General features: G+C 50.5%; 1 protein-coding gene across 2 annotated transcripts in view; it reads left to right on the plus strand.

The window, feature by feature from the left end:
* The window catches only part of ZFAND4 (zinc finger AN1-type containing 4), a 75,234-nt gene extending 59,072 nt beyond the window's left edge, over positions 1-16,162 (plus strand). For both annotated transcript variants that reach the window (XM_075347253.1, XM_075347252.1), the window contains exon 10: positions 15,321-16,162. In XM_075347253.1, coding sequence (XP_075203368.1) covers positions 15,321-15,456 — 136 coding nt within the window. In that variant the 3' untranslated portion in view covers positions 15,457-16,162. The remainder of the gene's footprint in view (positions 1-15,320) is intronic.
* Positions 16,163-16,668: the final 506 nt, after the last annotated feature.

The raw sequence follows: 16,668 nt of genomic DNA on the forward strand, positions 1-16,668 counted from the left end.
TGAAAAGTAAAAATGCATCTCTACCCACGCTCATACTCTCCTCCCTCAGCATAGGTGTCTGTGATACTAAAGGAATAAATGAAACCCTGCATGCGCAAACCTATGGATGCATCTCGCCATGTGCAAGACTTTTGCTATCACAGACGTTGGCGCAGAGGGGTAGGAGAGAATATGGGCGCGGATAAGGATGTATATTTACTTTTTATTTCCACATATGCAGTACTAGCCGGAATGCAACTGTAACTGACTGGACCAAGACAGCCATTTGTAAACAGAGTAATCCAAAAGAAGGTATAGCAATACAATTTACATATTCTGAAAGGGCTGCCCAAACACTATTTCAGGGTAAGATTAGTATCCAATTAATAAAAAACAAACATCTGACAGCTTGCCTTTTTAAAATACTGCTCCTCGGACGCTTTGGAGAAATCGCCGTACCAATGGTTCCCCAATTCATCCGTTCTGTATTGCAAGTGATATTGGACATTATATATCGACACTGAGTCATACTTTGTCTACACAAATAATCAGGGGTTTGTATGACATTGGACTACTAGCTAGACGTCCAGCTACAGATGCTCCATTGACCTCTCCACCACTCTTCAATGTTATCTTGCTCTGCACCCAGATAGCCTTTAAGACTAAAATAGAGGTCTATTCCCTTCAGCAGCGACTTCCATTTTTACCTCTGATGCATTGATAGCATGAGATCAGTTTGGAGACCACATTGGCAATGCCATGAAGATGCCTTCATGATTTGTACACTTAGTTTTGTGTTACATTGATTTGATGGTGGAACCCGTGGTATAGTCATTTCTTCAGAGTACCCTAGGACCCGTTTTTCAACAGGACACCAGGTCACAAGATTTTTGTGCTCCTGTGACTTCTAAATATTGCCACCGTGGCCTTCAGCATCTGCAGGCATCCACACATCGAGCACACCTGGGATATCATTGGTCAGCCATTGCAAAGTGAGCTGCCAGCAGTGTATTTTGATGATTTGTGTGGCAGAGCATTTGTCAGATAACCATTAATACCATCAGTGATGGCAGTCAAGGCATGTAACTTCTGCACATTGCACTTGTACTTCATACTGCATAAATGAAGATGTTTAAAACATTTCTTTCCACTTTTTCATCATTTACATAGCATTTATTTGTCTATTCGAGATGAGTGGATCTGGACAAATTAAAATTTGCCAAAACATGCAGATTTTACTGGGAAATTTGCTGCAAAAATTTTTTTTTTTCTTCATGAAATTTAATTTTTTTTGTTATGCTCTAGGGCAGGGGTCTCAAACTTAGCTGGGTATATGGGCCGCACATAGAAAAAAAATGAATTTGGGGGGGGATCTGTATTTTTGCAGGACAAAGTGATAATTTTAGTGACACCATCTATTATTTATATTTCTCTGACGCCTCATTGGGGGACACAGGACCATGGTTGTTATGCTGCCTATCCATAGGAGGACACTAAGTAGATGCAAAAGACATTAGCGCCTCCTCCTCTGCAGTATACACCCCCTGGCCGGGCCAGGCAACCTCAGTTTTAGCTTAGTGTCTGTAGGAGGCACATCCTTTAAAGGTTTTGTTATTTTCTTCAGCGCTCTATTGGGAGACCCAGACGATTGGGGTATAGCTACTGCCCTCTGGAGGCCACACAAAGCACTACATTAAAAGTGCAAGGCCCCTCCCCCTCTGGCTATACCCCCCCCGTGGTATCACGGGTTCTCCAGTTTTAGCTTTGTGTGCGAAGGAGGTCAGACATCCACGCATAGCTCCACAGATTTTAGTCAGCAGTAGCTGCTGACTATTTCGGATGGAAGAAAAGAGGACACATATAGTGTTCCCAGCATGCTCCCTTCTCACCCCTGGATGGTGTTGTAAGGTTGAGGTACCTATTGCTGGTACGGAGGCTGGAGCCTGACATGCTGCTTTCCTTCCACATCCCCCTGAGGGGCTCTGTGGAAGTGGGATCCTGCCGGCCTCAAAGCTCTGACGCCGGGCTCCATCCACAGACCCATTTGAACCTGCTGGATACGGAGCTGGAGTACCGTTCAGGGACATGGCCCTGCACCATTACAGGTACTCTGTGTCCCCGTACACACAGGCACAGCACACTCCAGACTTGCTGGGTGTGCTAGTGCGCCGGGGACAGTAAAGGGTTACAGTCACTGCAGCCTTGCTGAGTGACTTTGTGTTTTGGGAACTACCGCGCCGGACGCTCCGGGAGCGGCGGCGCGGCTGGGACTTGTAGTTCGCCGGGGACTGGGCGCCGACCGCGCTTTTACGGCGGCGGCGCTGATAACTCCAGTCCCCGGCTTCTGCGGCCTAGTGCCGCTTCGTTCCCGCCCCCTCCCTGTCACTCAGGGAAGGGGACAGGCGCTGAGCAATCAGCAGCGCCGAGGGCTGGAGCCTTTTTACATGCTCCAGCCCTCTCACTGCACACTGTCGGGCGCCGGATTCCCGCTCTGCCTTGGGGCACGCCCACGGCCCGCCCCTACTCACACGAGCTGGGGAAGAAGCCGGCAGCCATTACTGGCAGTTCTTCAGGACTTTCGGCTCCAAGGCAGGACGGTGGCGATCATACACCCGCTTATAGCGGGCGGTAAGAGGCACATATAGTGCTGAAATCTGCAGTGTATACATGTGTTGTTTTTAACTACATAGGTCGCTATATGCCCGCTTGGGGAGCGACTCATCAGCAGCAGGAAAGCAGGTGTGCTAAAGCACAGGCTTTCTAGGCTGCTTGTTTTACACGACTGAGGTGTTCATTTGTGTTTATGCTGATATGTACTGTACAGTCGCTAGTCTTAGCTATATTCTTCTGGAATGGCTAGACTACAGCAGCAGAAAACCAAGGGTGCTGGGGCACAGGTTTTTTTCTATGCTGCTTGTATTGCATGGGCTGCAGTGTGCATTTGTACTTGTGCTTGTATGCTATACATTGCACTGTATGGTCACTCTTCTGGGCTATATTCCCCTAGATGACCAGTCTACAGCAGCAGAAGAGCAGAGGTGCCAGGGCACAGGCTTCTATGCTGCTTGTATTGCATGTGCTGCAGTGTTCATTTGTACTTGTGCTTGTATGCTATACATTGCACTGTAGGGTCACTCTTCTGGGCTATATTCCCCTAGATGACTAGTATACAGCAGCAGAAGAGCAGGGGTGCCAGGGCACAGGCTTCTATGCTGCTTGTATTGCTTGTGCTGCAGTGGTCATTTGTACTTTATGCCTGTATGCTATACATTGCAATGTACGGTCACCAATCTTGGCTATATACTTCTAGATAGCTAGTCGGCAGCGGCAAAAAAGCAACACAGATTTCAGTGCTGTGTTTACTACATGGGATGCTGTTCATGACACCGTCCCATTGTGTGCATGCTCCCCTGTAGGTCTGCCGGGGTCTCTAGCACTTCGTCTGCCGGGGCTCTACTAGTTGGGGCCAAAGAAACCTCCTGTCAACTCTGTCCATGGACAGGGACGGAGTAGTCATAATATAGAGACTTGCACCCATGGGCAATCTACTTGACCAAAAGGCAGTTCTTCAGGGCTTTGATACTGACATCGCTCTCAATCCGGATACACCGGGTGGTAACGTCATACGGAATGATCCTATACCGTCCATCAATGGAAGGTTGGATCTTTCTCCCTCAGCTCCACCAGTGGAGATAGGAGACGAACAGGAGAAGTTCCATTTCAGTGTCTCACGCAGATATTGAGTGTTTTTCTGGCCACGCTGACTTCAGAGAAGCAGTCCAGGAACACCACGCTTACCAGATAAGCGTCTTCTCCAAACGTTTTTAGGATACACGTTATCCCTTTTTTCCCCTGACGTGGTCAGCGCGGGACCCAGGGTCCAAAGGTGGATTCTCCAATCTCCAGGCTTGCATATGGAGATGGGGCTTCACTTCAAGATGCCATTCACAGACAGATGGACTCTGGTTGAAATCTGTCTAGGAGGCTATCGGCGTGTCGGTTGCTCCGGCATCCACAGCCGTATTGGCAACCTAACCTTTTCTGCTGTTCTTGCGCAGCGGACCTTGAACAGGGACATCTGTACGCAATGTCTGCACTGCGACTTACCCTGTTAATACTGTCCTAAAAGTACAGTCGAGGTTTCGGTCCTTCCCAAGCTCCGGCAGGTCCCAATTGTCCTCGTGCAAAAGGGCTACAAAACCTCAGACGGGCTCAGATTCCGGCCGGGCTCAATCTCGCCCAAGGAAGGCAGTCGGAGGAACCGCTACCAAGGCGGTCTCCTCAGGACTCTCAGCTCTCTCTCTCTCTCTCTCTCCGCATCCGCGGTTGATGGCAGACTCCCCCGCCTTTGGCGACATTTAGCTGCCACAGGTCACTGACTGGTGGGTGACGGACATTGTGCTCACGTGCACAGGACAGTGTTCTGTTCTCGTCCTCCGACTCCATTCTTCAGAACGGCCCCACCTCTCCACCGAGCAGATGCCCTGCTGCAGGCGGTGGACGCTCTAAGAGCAGAAGGAGTGGAGATCCCTGGCCCCCCTCAGGAACGAGGGCGAGGGTTTGTACTCCAATCTCTTTGGGGCTCCAAAAATGGACGGTCCCTTCCGTCCTGTTCTGGTTCTGAAACTGCTCAACGAGCATGCGAACGCCAGGCGGTTCCGGATGGGATTCCTCCGATCCGTCATTGCCTCAATGTCTCGAGGAGACTTCCTTGCCTCAACAGACATCAAAGATGCCTATCGCCACGTGCCAATTGCTACGGAGCACCAACGTTTTCTACGTTTTGTGATAGGAGACGAACATCTTCTGTTCGTAGCTCTGCCATTCAGTCTGGCGACAGCCCCACGGGTGTTCACCAAGGTCATGGCAGCAGTGGTAGCAGTCTTGCACTCTCAGGGACACCCGGTGATCCCGTACTTGGACGATCTACTCGTCAAAGCACCCTCCCTCGAGGCATGCCAACGCAGCCTGAATGTTTCGCTGGAGACTCTCCAGACTTTCGGGTGGATCATCAATTTGGCAAGGTCAAATCTGTCTCCGACTCAATCACTAACGTATCTCGGCATGGAGTTTCATACTCTATCAGCCATAGTGAAGCTTCCGCTGAACCAGCAGCGTTCACTGCAGACAGAGGTGCAGTCTCTCCTTCAAGGCCAGTCGCACCCCTTAAGGCGCCTCATGCACTTCCTAAGGAAGATGGTGGCAGCCATCGAGGCAGTTATCTTTGCGCAGTTTCATCTGCGCCAACGGCAATGGGACATTCTCCGCCAATGGGATGGGCAGTCAACCTCCCTGGACGGGAAGTCTCCCTTTCCCTGACGGCCGAGGACTCTCTGCAATAGTGGCTTATTCCCACCTCATTGTCATAGCCCCCATCCTGGGCAGTGGTCACGACAGATACGAGTCTGTCGGGGTGGGGAGCAGTTTGTCTCCGCCACATGGCTCAGGGGACGTGGACTCAGCAGGAGTCCACCCTTCAGATCGATGTTCTGGAAATCGGGGCAGGGTATCTTACCCTATTAGCTTTCCAGAAGTGGCTAGAAAGAGAGCAGATCCGAATCCAGTCGGACATCTCCACAGCGGTGGCATACATCAACCACCAAGGAGGGACACGCAGTCAGCAGCCTTCCAGGAAGTCCGGCGAATCCTCATGTGGGTGGAGGACACAGCATCCACCATATCCGCAGTTCACATCCCGGGCGTAGAAAACTGGGAAGCAGACTTCCTCAGTCGCCAGGGCATGGACGCGGGGGAATGGTCCCTTCACCCGGACGTGTTTCAGGGAATCTGTTGCCGCTGGGGGGTGCCGGATGTCGACCTAATGGCGTCTCGGCACACCAACAAGGTCCCGGCATTTATGGTACGATCGCGCGATCACAGAGCTCTGGCGGCAGACGCCTTAGTGCAAGATTGGTCGCAGTTCCGGCTCACATATGTGTTTCCACCTCTGGCACTCTTGCCCAGAGTACTGCGCAAAAATCAGATCCGATTGCAGCCGCGTCATACTCGTCGCACCAGACTGGCCGAGGAGATCGTGGTATCCGGATCTGTGGCATCTCACGGTCGGCCGACCGGGGTCACTACCAGACCGACCAGACTTACTGTCTCAAGGGCCGTTTTCTCCATCGGAATTCTGCGGCCCTGAACCTGACTGTGTGGCCATTGAGTCATGGATCCTAGCATCTGCAGGATTATCTCAAGGAGTGGTTGCCACAATGAGACAAGCTAGAAAGTCGAATTCTGCTAAGATCTACCACAGGACGTGGAAGATTTTTCTTATCCTGGTGCTCTGCTCAGGGAGTGTCTCCCTGGCCATTTGCATTACCCAAGTTTCTTTCCTTCCTGCAATCGGGGTTAGAAAAGGGCTTGTCGCTCAGCTCCCTTAAAGGGCAAGTTTCGGCACTATCCGTGTTTTTTCAGAAGCGTCTAGCACGTCTTCCTAAGGTGCGCACGTTCCTGCAGGGGGTCTGTCATATTGTGCCCCCGTACAAGCGACCGTTAGATCCATGGGATCTGAACAGGGTACTAGTTGCTCTCCAGAAGCCGCCCTTCGAGCCTCTGAAGGAAGTTTCCTTTTCTCGGCTGTCGCAGAAAGTGGCGTTTCTTGTTGCGATCACATCGCTTCGGCGAGTGTCTGAGCTGGCAGCTCTGTCATCCAAGGCTCCCTTCCTGGGGTTCCACCAGGACAAGGTTGTGCTGCGCCCTATTCCGGAGTTTCTTCCTAAGGTCGTATCCTCTTTTCATCTTAATCAGGATATCTCCTTGCCTTCGTTTTGTCCTCATCCGGTTCACCGGTATGAAAAGGACTTACGTTTGCTAGATCTGGTGAGAGCACTCAGAATCTACATTTCCCGCACGGCGCCCATGCGCCGTGCCGATGCGCTTTTTGTTCTTGTCGCTGGTCCGCGCAAGGGGTTGCAGGCTTCTAAAGCCACCCTGGCTCGATGGATCAAAGAACCAATTCTAGAGGCCTACCGTTCTGCGGGGCTTCCGGTTCCTTCAGGGCTAAAAGCCCACTCAACCAGAGCCGTGGGTGCGTCCTGGGCATTACGTCACCAGGCTTCGGCTCAACAGGTGTGCCAGGCAGCTACCTGGTCCAGTCTGCACACTTTCACCAAGCATTATCAGGTGCATACCTATGCTTCGGCGGATGCCAGCTTAGGTAGAAGAGTCCTGCAGGCGGCAGTGACACCCCCGTAGGGGAGGGCTGTTTTGCAGCTCTAACATGAGGTATTTATTTACCCACCCAGGGACAGCTTTTGGACGTCCCAATCGTCTGGGTCTCCCAATAGAGCGCTGAAGAAGAAGGGAATTTTGTTACTTACCGTAAATTCCTTTTCTTCTAGCTCTTATTGGGAGACCCAGCACCCGCCCTGTTGTCCTTCGGGATGTTTTTTTTTTTGTTGTTTGCGGGTACACATGTTGTTCATGTTGAACGGTTTTTCAGTTCTCCGATGTTATTCGGAGTTAATTTGTTTAAACCAGTTAATGGCTTCCTCCTTCTTGCTTTGGCACTAAAACTGGAGAACCCGTGATACCACGGGGGGGTATAGCCAGAGGGGGAGGGGCCTTGCACTTTTAATGTAGTGCTTTGTGTGGCCTCCAGAGGGCAGTAGCTATACCCCAATCGTCTGGGTCTCCCAATAAGAGCTAGAAGAAAAGGAATTTACGGTAAGTAACAAAATTCCCTTCTTTTGAGGGCGACTGTTTCCCCTAGGGACCGATCTCCCAATACCATCAACGGGCGGAAACGTGGAGTGTCGCCTCCACGTACCCCCTCCTGCGACGCTGGATCCTGGGCTGCCTTTTACTGGACGACTGGTCCCACAGACACCGATTTTTCCAGAGCCCAGGGCAGAGGCACAATTCCTCAGCTCCTTTTTGCAGGCTCTAAGTTGATACATTACACCTGTGTAGCCGGACACAGCAAGCTGACCCTGTTATTTCCACTGCCTGGACTGAGGCAGTGTTAAGGTGAGATCCCCCATGGCTGGTTTCCCAGGCAAAGGGAGAAAGACTGTGCAGGAAAGGCTCCCAGGACTACTGAATTTACAGTCTTTATTCCCACCATAGCTGCGTGCTGGCTGGAGGAGGGGAAAGTCCCTTGCTGATTGCAGGGAATCCTGCAGAGATAATCTACCTGTGGAGGGGGGAGGGCTCCCAGGGCTCATGAACTCAGTGTTTATTCCCTCTAGCTGCTAGAGATAATCTACCGGTGGCGAGCTGTGTGCTGACTGGAGGGAGGGGGAGAAAAACGGTCACAGAAGCTCCCTTCCCGCCGTTTTTTTACTACAGACAGCAGGGGGGCACACTGACTTCTTCTTAGCGCTCTTTTAGCGCTAAACCCCGCCCCCGGTAAAGCGCGCGAAGATCTCCACAGAGCGGGCTTACTCCTTCCTGAGGACGCAGGGCCATCGGCTGATTCTGGTGAGGTACACCGAAGCAAATACAATCCTTGCTTCTTACTGCTTCACTTGTAGCTCTGCAGATCATTGCTCCCCCTCCTGGCATACTCCTATTAGGAACATGCAGAATTCTAAGGGTACTTAGGCTATGTGCGCACGTGTGCGTATTACATGGTTACGCTGCGATCTGCAGTGCAGCGTAACTGCATGCGTCCTGCGTTCCCTGCACAGTCTATGGAGATTGTGCAGGAGCAGTGCGCACGTGGCATATTAGAACGCAGCGATTCGGCTGCTGCCCGAATCGCTGCGTTCTAAGAAGTGACATGTCACTTCTTCCGTGCGGTTTGCATGCTGTCTATAGGGAGAGGCAACATGCAGAGTGCACGTTCTCTGCCGGCACCATGCGCTTCAGAACGGAGCTTTTCAGCTGCGCTCTGAAGCGCACCTTTTAGGTGCGGTGCAGAGCGCACACGTGCGCACATAGCCTAAGAGTGCTAAGGCTCACATAGTCTATTATTCAGCCTGCACTGCCCGCCACGCTGAGCTACCACGTAAACACACCTCTTCTCTGTGTGAGTCCTGTGCCCCTATAGCCCCCCAAGACCCCCCCGCCACCACCGCCGCAACCGTGAGGCCAGAGCCTAGGGCTCCCAGCCCACCGGAATGGGCACAGTTTCTGTCCCAATCCATGGAAAAACTGTCACAGAACCTGGTTCTGGCTATGCAATGTCGTCCTCCACACCCTTCTGGGACCCTGGACAGAACGTGGCCTGAGGATATATGGCATATGGAGGATCCTTCTGAGGTAATACCGGCCCATGCTTCACCAGTTGCAGGGATCAGAAAAAGAGCACACGGCCGGGTGTCTCCAGCACTCTCTCATGGCCCCCATGGCTCTCCCTCGGGAGCACACAGGGCAGGCTCTCCCACACGCTCCAAGGCTTCTGAAGAGCTGGAGGAGGGAGAATGCTGTTTGCACCAGGATGATTCCTTGGTTTCACCCTCCCCAGATGATCAAACTGCAATAGACTCCCTTATAGCAGCAATCAACCAAACTCTGCATGTGGAGGATCCCCCATCCACTACCACTGACCATGCGGTCTCCTTTGAGAGGGCAAGGAAACCCCAAAAGGTTTTCGCTGACCACCCAGAGTTTCAGGATATCCTCACAAAGCAAAGGGAGAAGCCTGACAGGCGCTTCGGTAACCGTAAACTCATGGAGTCCCGGTACCCTTTTGCCTCACCTGCCCCTAAGGGCTGGGCCGATCCGCACTTGGTCGACCCCCCCCCCCCCGGTCCCCCGTCTTGCCACAAAGACACTCCTGTCTTTACCCGATGGTTCCTCCATCAAGGACCCGACAGACAGACAGGTGGAGCACCTCGCCCGCTCTGCCTTTTGAGGCTGAGGGTTCCTCCCTCTCGCCCTCTTTTGCCTCTGTGTGGGTTGCAAAGGCGATCTCGGTCTGGGCAGAATCCCTAAACACTTCGCTTGAGGAATCCCAGTTCCCTCATACCTTCACAGAGGTAACAGCTCAAATTGCTGCTGCGGCGGAGTACCTCATGCAGGCCTCCATTGACTCTGCTACCTGCGCAGCTTTTGCCGCCTCAAATACCATAGCCATCTGTAGAGCTCTCTGGCTCCGACAATGGCGAGCGGACTCTGCCTCCATGAAGTCTCTCACGGGCCTTCCCTTTTTTTCCAGACCGATTGTTTGGCGAACGTCTGGACAAGCTAATTTCTGACGCCACGTGAGGAAAGAGTACCTCCCTTCCCCAGCTGAAGCCCAGGACGACCTTCACCAGACATCCACAGTCCTCGTTCCGCTCCTTTCGGAACTCATTTGGTTGGTCGACATCCCACTCTGCCCCCGCCACTAGCCGTGGACTACGCAGGGACCTACCTTCTCAGCTCTCCCCGAAACCCACTTCGTCATGGCAGCCTAGACCGAAACAGTCCAGGACTAGGGAGACTTGTCCACAAAGTTTTCCCCCTCATGACTCCTTCGGCGCCCCGGAAGACACACTCATTGTAGGAGGTCGACTGCGGCTCTTTTCAACACATCTGGGCTGCCGCCTCAGACGACAAATGGGTGCAAGACCTTGTGTCTTCCGGTTACCACATAGAATTGCGGACCCGACCCCCGAGTCGGCTCTTTCTCTCAAACCCCCCAAAGACTCGAAAACGTCGCAAGGCTTTTTTCTCAGCAATCCACCCGCTCCAAACAGCAGGAGTGATAATACCTGTCCCGGACGACGAGAAGTTCAGGGGTTTTTATTCCAACCTCTTTGTGGTCCCCAAAAAGGATGGGTCAGTTCGACCCATTCTGGACCTCAAACACCTGAACAAACATGTGCACGTTCGGAGATTCAGAATGGAGTCCCTAAGGTCCATTATTGCATCCATGGTCGAAGGGGAATTCCTCGCCTCCATAGATATCAAGGACGCGTACCTGCACATACCCATGGCCCCAGATCACAAAAAGTTCCTCCGCTTCGCAGTTCAGGACTCCCACTTTCAATTCGTAGTTCTACCCTTCGGCCTTGCCACAGCACCAAGGGTCTTCACCAAAGTCATGGCGGCCGCCATGAGCGTCCTTCACGCCAGGGGAGTAGTCGTTCTCCCTTACTTGGACGACCTCCTCATCAAGGCCCCCTCCTTCCGCGACTGCTCAACCAGCGTACAGATCACTGTGGACACCCTATCCCGCTTAGGGTGGCTACTGAATCTAGACAAATCATCCCCGGTCCCATCACGATCCATCACCTTCCCGGGCATATCCCTGGACACCCGTCAGGGTTGATCCATCTCCCTCAGGACAAGGTGATCGCTCTTCGACAAGCGGTACACTGCCTTCTACGTCCTCCGTCTCGCTCCATTCGATTCAGCATGAAGGTGCTCGGCAGGATGGTGGCGGCTATGGAGGCAGTACCCTTTGCTCAACTGCACCTCCGCCCACTGCAGCTATCCCTTCTAGCGGCCTGGGACAAGAGCCCCTTCTCCCTGGACAAACATCTTCACCTGACGCCTTCAGTCAGGTATGCACTCCGCTGGTGGCTTCGGTCCTCATCCCTATCGAAGGGGAGATCTTTTCTCCCAGTGAACTGGCTGGTCCTGACCACGGACGCCAGCCTCCTAGGCTGGGGAGCAGTGTACCGGCACCACACTGCTCAAGGACGTTGGACGCCCCAGGAGTCTTCCCTACCCATAAACATCCTGGAAATCCATGCGATCTTACTCGCGCTCAGGGCGTTCTGCCCTCTGCTAGCGGGTCGTCAGATTCGAGTCCAATCGGACAATGCGACAGCTGTAGCCTATATCAATCGGCAGGAGGGCACCCCCAGCAAAACTGCTTATCTCGAGGCCCACAAGATCCTCAGCTGGGCCGAATCGACGGGGTCAGTGATATCAGCGGTACACATACCGGGAGTAGAGAACTGGGCAGCAGACTTTCTAAGTCACCAAGGCCTGGCCGCCGGAGAGTGGTCTCTCCACCCAGAAGTGTTCCTACACATCTGCACTCGCTGGGGTACACCAGACGTGGATCTAATGGCCTCAAGGTTGAACGCAAAGGTACCCGCGTTCATAGCCAGGTCACGCGACCCACAGTCCATCGGTGCGGATGCTCTAGTCTGCTCCTGGCATCACTTTCGCCTGCCTTACATATTTCCACCTCTACCCCTGCTGCCGCGGGTAATCAGGAAGATCAAGGCAGAGGGAGTCCCGGTGATACTGATAGCACCGGACTGGCCCAGGCGCGCCTGGTACGCCGAATTAGTACAAATGCTCGCAGACGTACCGTGGCGCCTTCCAGACATCCCAGACTTGCTGACCCAAGGGCCCATTTCCCATCAGAACTCCAGAGCCCTGAAGCTGATGGCATGGCCATTGAGACCTGGGTATTAACAAGAGCGGGATTCTCCCCCACGGTTATCTCCACCATGATCAGCACCCGAAAGCCTGCTTCATCCCGCATTTACCACCGTACGTGGAAAATCTTCCTTTCATGGTGCAGGGAAACTAACGTCCAGCCTCTGCCTCTGGCCATCCCCAGAATTCTCGACTTTCTGCAGTCTGGCTTGCAAGCGGGGTTGGCTCACAGTTCCCTTAAAGGGCAGGTCTCAGCGCTCTCAATCTTCTACCAATGCCGCTGGCTCAAAAAACGCAAGACCTTCCTCCAGGGCGTTTCCCATCTAGTTCCCCTGTACAAACGGCCGCTGGACCCATGGGACCTCAATCTCGTTCTGGACGGTCTCCAGAGGTCCCCCTTTGAACCTCTCAAGGAATCCTCCCTTGCTCTTCTGTCCTGGAAGGTAACATTCCTGGTGGCAATTACGTCCGTCCATCAGACAGGTTTCGGAGCTGGCAGCACTCTCTTGCCGCGTGCCTTTTCTGATCTTTCACCAGGAGAAGGTGGTTCTGCGCCCCCTTCCGGATTTTCTTCCAAAGGTTCCTACCTTCATTTCATTTGAACGAGGACATTGTTCTGCCTTCCTTTTGTCCACACCCAGTTCATAGGGTGGAAAGGTCTCTGCATTCGTTAAACCTCGTCAGAGCTCTCAGATATTACATATCCAGGACAGCCCCCTATAGGAAAACGGACTCTGTTCGTCATTCCTGAGGGGCCTAAGAAGGGACAGGCAGCTTCAAAGGCAACTCTGGCTCGCTGGATTCGCTCTGCGATCCAGGAAGTCTACCGCTTGCAACTCAAGCCCATTCCTAGTGGGCTGCGGGCTCATTCCACGCGAGCAGTTGGCGCTTCGTGGGCCATTCGGCATCAGGCTTCAGTGGAACAGGTGTGTAAGGCTGCGACCTGGTCTAGCCTACATACTTTTTCAAAGCATTACAGAGTCCATACCCAGGTTTCAGCTGAGGCAAATCTGGGTAGGAAAATTCTGCAAACGGCAGTAGAGCACCTCTCTCAGTAGGCGCTCCAGGCTGTCTGGGACTGGTTCCTCGTCCTTGGGTTGTGTTGTCTCTCTTCCCCCCCCCCCCCCCCCCCATGGACTGCTTTAGGACGTCCCATGGTCCTGTGTCCCCCAATGAGGCGTCAGAGAAAAACGGATTTTTGTGTACTCACCGTAAAATCGTTTTCTCTTAGCCATCATTGGGGGACACAGCACCCACCCTGTTGCCCTGTTGGGTCTTGGTTCTCTCAGTACCTTATTTGGTTATGACTTTTTTTTTTCTCATGTTCTTCCGTTGAGATAAGTTCTTACTATTTTTTTTTTTTTTTTTTTTTTTTTTCTTCTTTTTTTCTCCTACTGCTTGTGTACTAAAACTGAGGTTGCCTGGCCCGGCCAGGGGGTGTATACTGCAGAGGAGGAGCTAATGCTTTTTGCATCTACTTAGTGTCCTCCTATGGATAGGCAGCATAACACCCATGGTCCTGTGTCCCCCAATGATGGCTAAGAGAAAACTATTTTACGGTGAGTACACAAAAATCCGTTGTTTTTTTTTTAAATGGCATTCATTGAGTGAGTTATGGTATGGTTTTATAGCTTGGGTCGTTACAAATGTGGCGCTAACACACAAGCACTTTTTTTGTTTAGTTTACCATTAAAAATGTTTTTTTTATATATAAAGTCATGCTTTTTATTTTTATTTTCCCCCTCCTTATGATATTGTCTTACAATTAGCACCATATAGTAATTTTGGCTAACATATTGTAGTAATGTTCCAATCAGGGTCCCCTTGTAGTAATGTGCCCCATCCTGGTTCCCAACCTCTACTAATGTGCCCATCCTGTAGTAATGTCCCCTAATATGCCATTCTTCACATACACATAGATGGGGGGTGGTGGTGGTGGGGGGGATTCTTCTCACCTGTCCTCTGCCATCCCCGCTTTATTTCAGGTGATTGTATTGCCTTCGCCGTGCAGAGACCAGCTCACCAGCTAACCATGGCGGCTTATTGAAGGGTATTGCAAGACCTTCTTTTGTGTGCAGTATATTAATGGATATCGGATTTCGGTGCAGGCTGCAGATTTTTTTTTATGCAGTGATTTCGGTGTAGGCTGCTGATGGACTGGTCTGGTGGACTTTTTTGCTGCTTATGAATAGGGTTTCTTAAAACCTTGTTCACTTAAAAGTAGAAGTATATAATAGGGTATGATTCTTTTTCCCCTCACCCATGACAGCACCACGTGATTATATGGGTGCTGTCATGGGTTCTGGAAAAAACGGCTACCGGTAAGTAACCGAGGTGTATTCCATCGCAAATATGCTGCAGATGGTCCCTACGCTGTTGTCCATTCTTGGCACAATGTCTGAGATCACTCTGAATCATGACAGTGTGTAGTGTGCACACTGACAATCCCTCAGTATTGCCATTGTGAGTGGGCGATCTGCACGCTGGCGTTCGGCTGACTGCTAAACTCATTTAGCTTCTCAATAGAAATGAATTAAGAGAACCCAGCTTTCATGACCGAGTATGCAAATCTGGCAAGTGCGGTCATGTTCCTGCCTGCTCGCAATACTGAGGAATTGTGACCGTATGCACCCCACATAGTGTGACTGCATACCTTGTTCCCGAGCCTGCACAAATTCTTGAAGTTAGAAATTGATCTCCCATACTTGTGGAAAATGTCTAATAAAATCTATAACTCGTACAGGAAATAAAGGTAATTATCTCAGTAAGATTTTTTTTTGTTTTTTTTTTTTGTTTCAGGTGTGAATTAAGTGTTATTTATGTACAGTACATGTTAGTTCAAAACCTGTGCATTTTTAACCTTTTCATTACTTTCTATCGGTGGGAAATGAAAAAAAGATATTGCTGAAAGAATTGACATTCTGCAGATTTGAAAAAACAAAAAAAACCTAGCTTTTGCTAGTTCTGTAAAAAGCAGCTTTTCTACAGAAAATTGCAAAATGCCACATGTGAACATGACCCATGCACTTTCAAGCATTAATATATATTTTATTGTCTCCTTCCTCCAGGTGTGGGAACAATTTTTGTGCCACTCATCGTTATTCAGAAACTCACAACTGTACCTATGACTACAAAACCGCGGGTAGGAGGTATCTGCAGGAGTCCAACCCGGTCGTCACTGCGCCAAAACTCCCCAAGATCTAATGGTTCACGCTGTGTACGCCATTGCACCAAGAAACGTTTCTCTTTAATCGTGCGTTTTTTATTTTTTCTTTTTCTCTAAGGGAAATGTTTGCCAAGCATATCTAATTCCAGTTTGATAAATAATGTGAAAAGGTTGTGAAAAAGAAAAAGCTCACGTTACCATCTTTATAAATGATTCACGTTTTGTGTTAAGTTTTTTTTTTAGATTGGCAAAATACTGTTTCACAAGACAAATCTTACAGAAGATGCACTTTACTGAAAAATCTTTACTGTATAATTGGGGATGCTCTGATTGAGGAGTGTTTTCTTCATCTGTTTTGTCTGTTTTTATTATTGTCTGTGTTTTTTTTGTATAGTTAAATTATTTCCTCTATATGCAAAATGGGACGGGAGCAAAAGCTGATCCCATCTGGGAACCGCTGCCACACAAAAGCCTTGGTGTCGGTTTCCCTGTCCTTACTGGATTTCATGCCCGTCCTGTATGGAGCTGTATTACAGCCGCCATTGACTTGTCAGTCTGAATTAGTATAAATATCTAATGTCAGCCACACATTTCACTTTGCAATGAAGTGTTTCCTGTTACAATGCCTCCAAATTAGGCGTCTTATTCTCTTGTAATCGTTCATTTTTAAACTTCAGGGTTGGTTTATTTTTCCTTCTAAAAGGCAAATTGCTGTCAAGAAAATAAATAAATATTGTCTTTTAATGGGTTTGTGTCATTTGCATTTGTGCCAAGCTTTGCAGCAAAGTAGAGTTATTGTACATGTGTGTGCTTTTTAAAATAAAATATAGAATAAAAAAAGCCAGTCGCTTCCACAAATTAGGTGCGGCACAGTTTTGCTCTAGCGGTTTTCTCTAGCTTTACCAGCATTTGTCAGCGCCTGGACTGGTTCATGCTTTCATAAGAGATAAACAGAACAAATTTAAAGAGTAGTGATGGGTGGACCCGGACTGTAAAAGTCCGGATCCACGGTTTAAAAGGTGCATGGGCGCCGGGCCTGGGATATTCCAGATATTTTTCTGAATCTGGCACTCAGGAAATTAAAAAAACAAAAAAATGAACGGGGAAAATAAGAATGAGCTAGCGCTTCATACAGAGTCTCTCCTCTTCCTGGGCCGCTCATCATTGCTCATCTACATGCATTGCTTTCCCGCTCACCTGGCGTCTGTGATTTGTTGCCGACAGACGCGTCCCCAGCCTTTGTGACAGTC

This window comes from Anomaloglossus baeobatrachus, chromosome 5 (assembly GCF_048569485.1).
Source record: "Anomaloglossus baeobatrachus isolate aAnoBae1 chromosome 5, aAnoBae1.hap1, whole genome shotgun sequence".
Lineage (NCBI taxonomy): Eukaryota > Metazoa > Chordata > Amphibia > Anura > Aromobatidae > Anomaloglossus > Anomaloglossus baeobatrachus.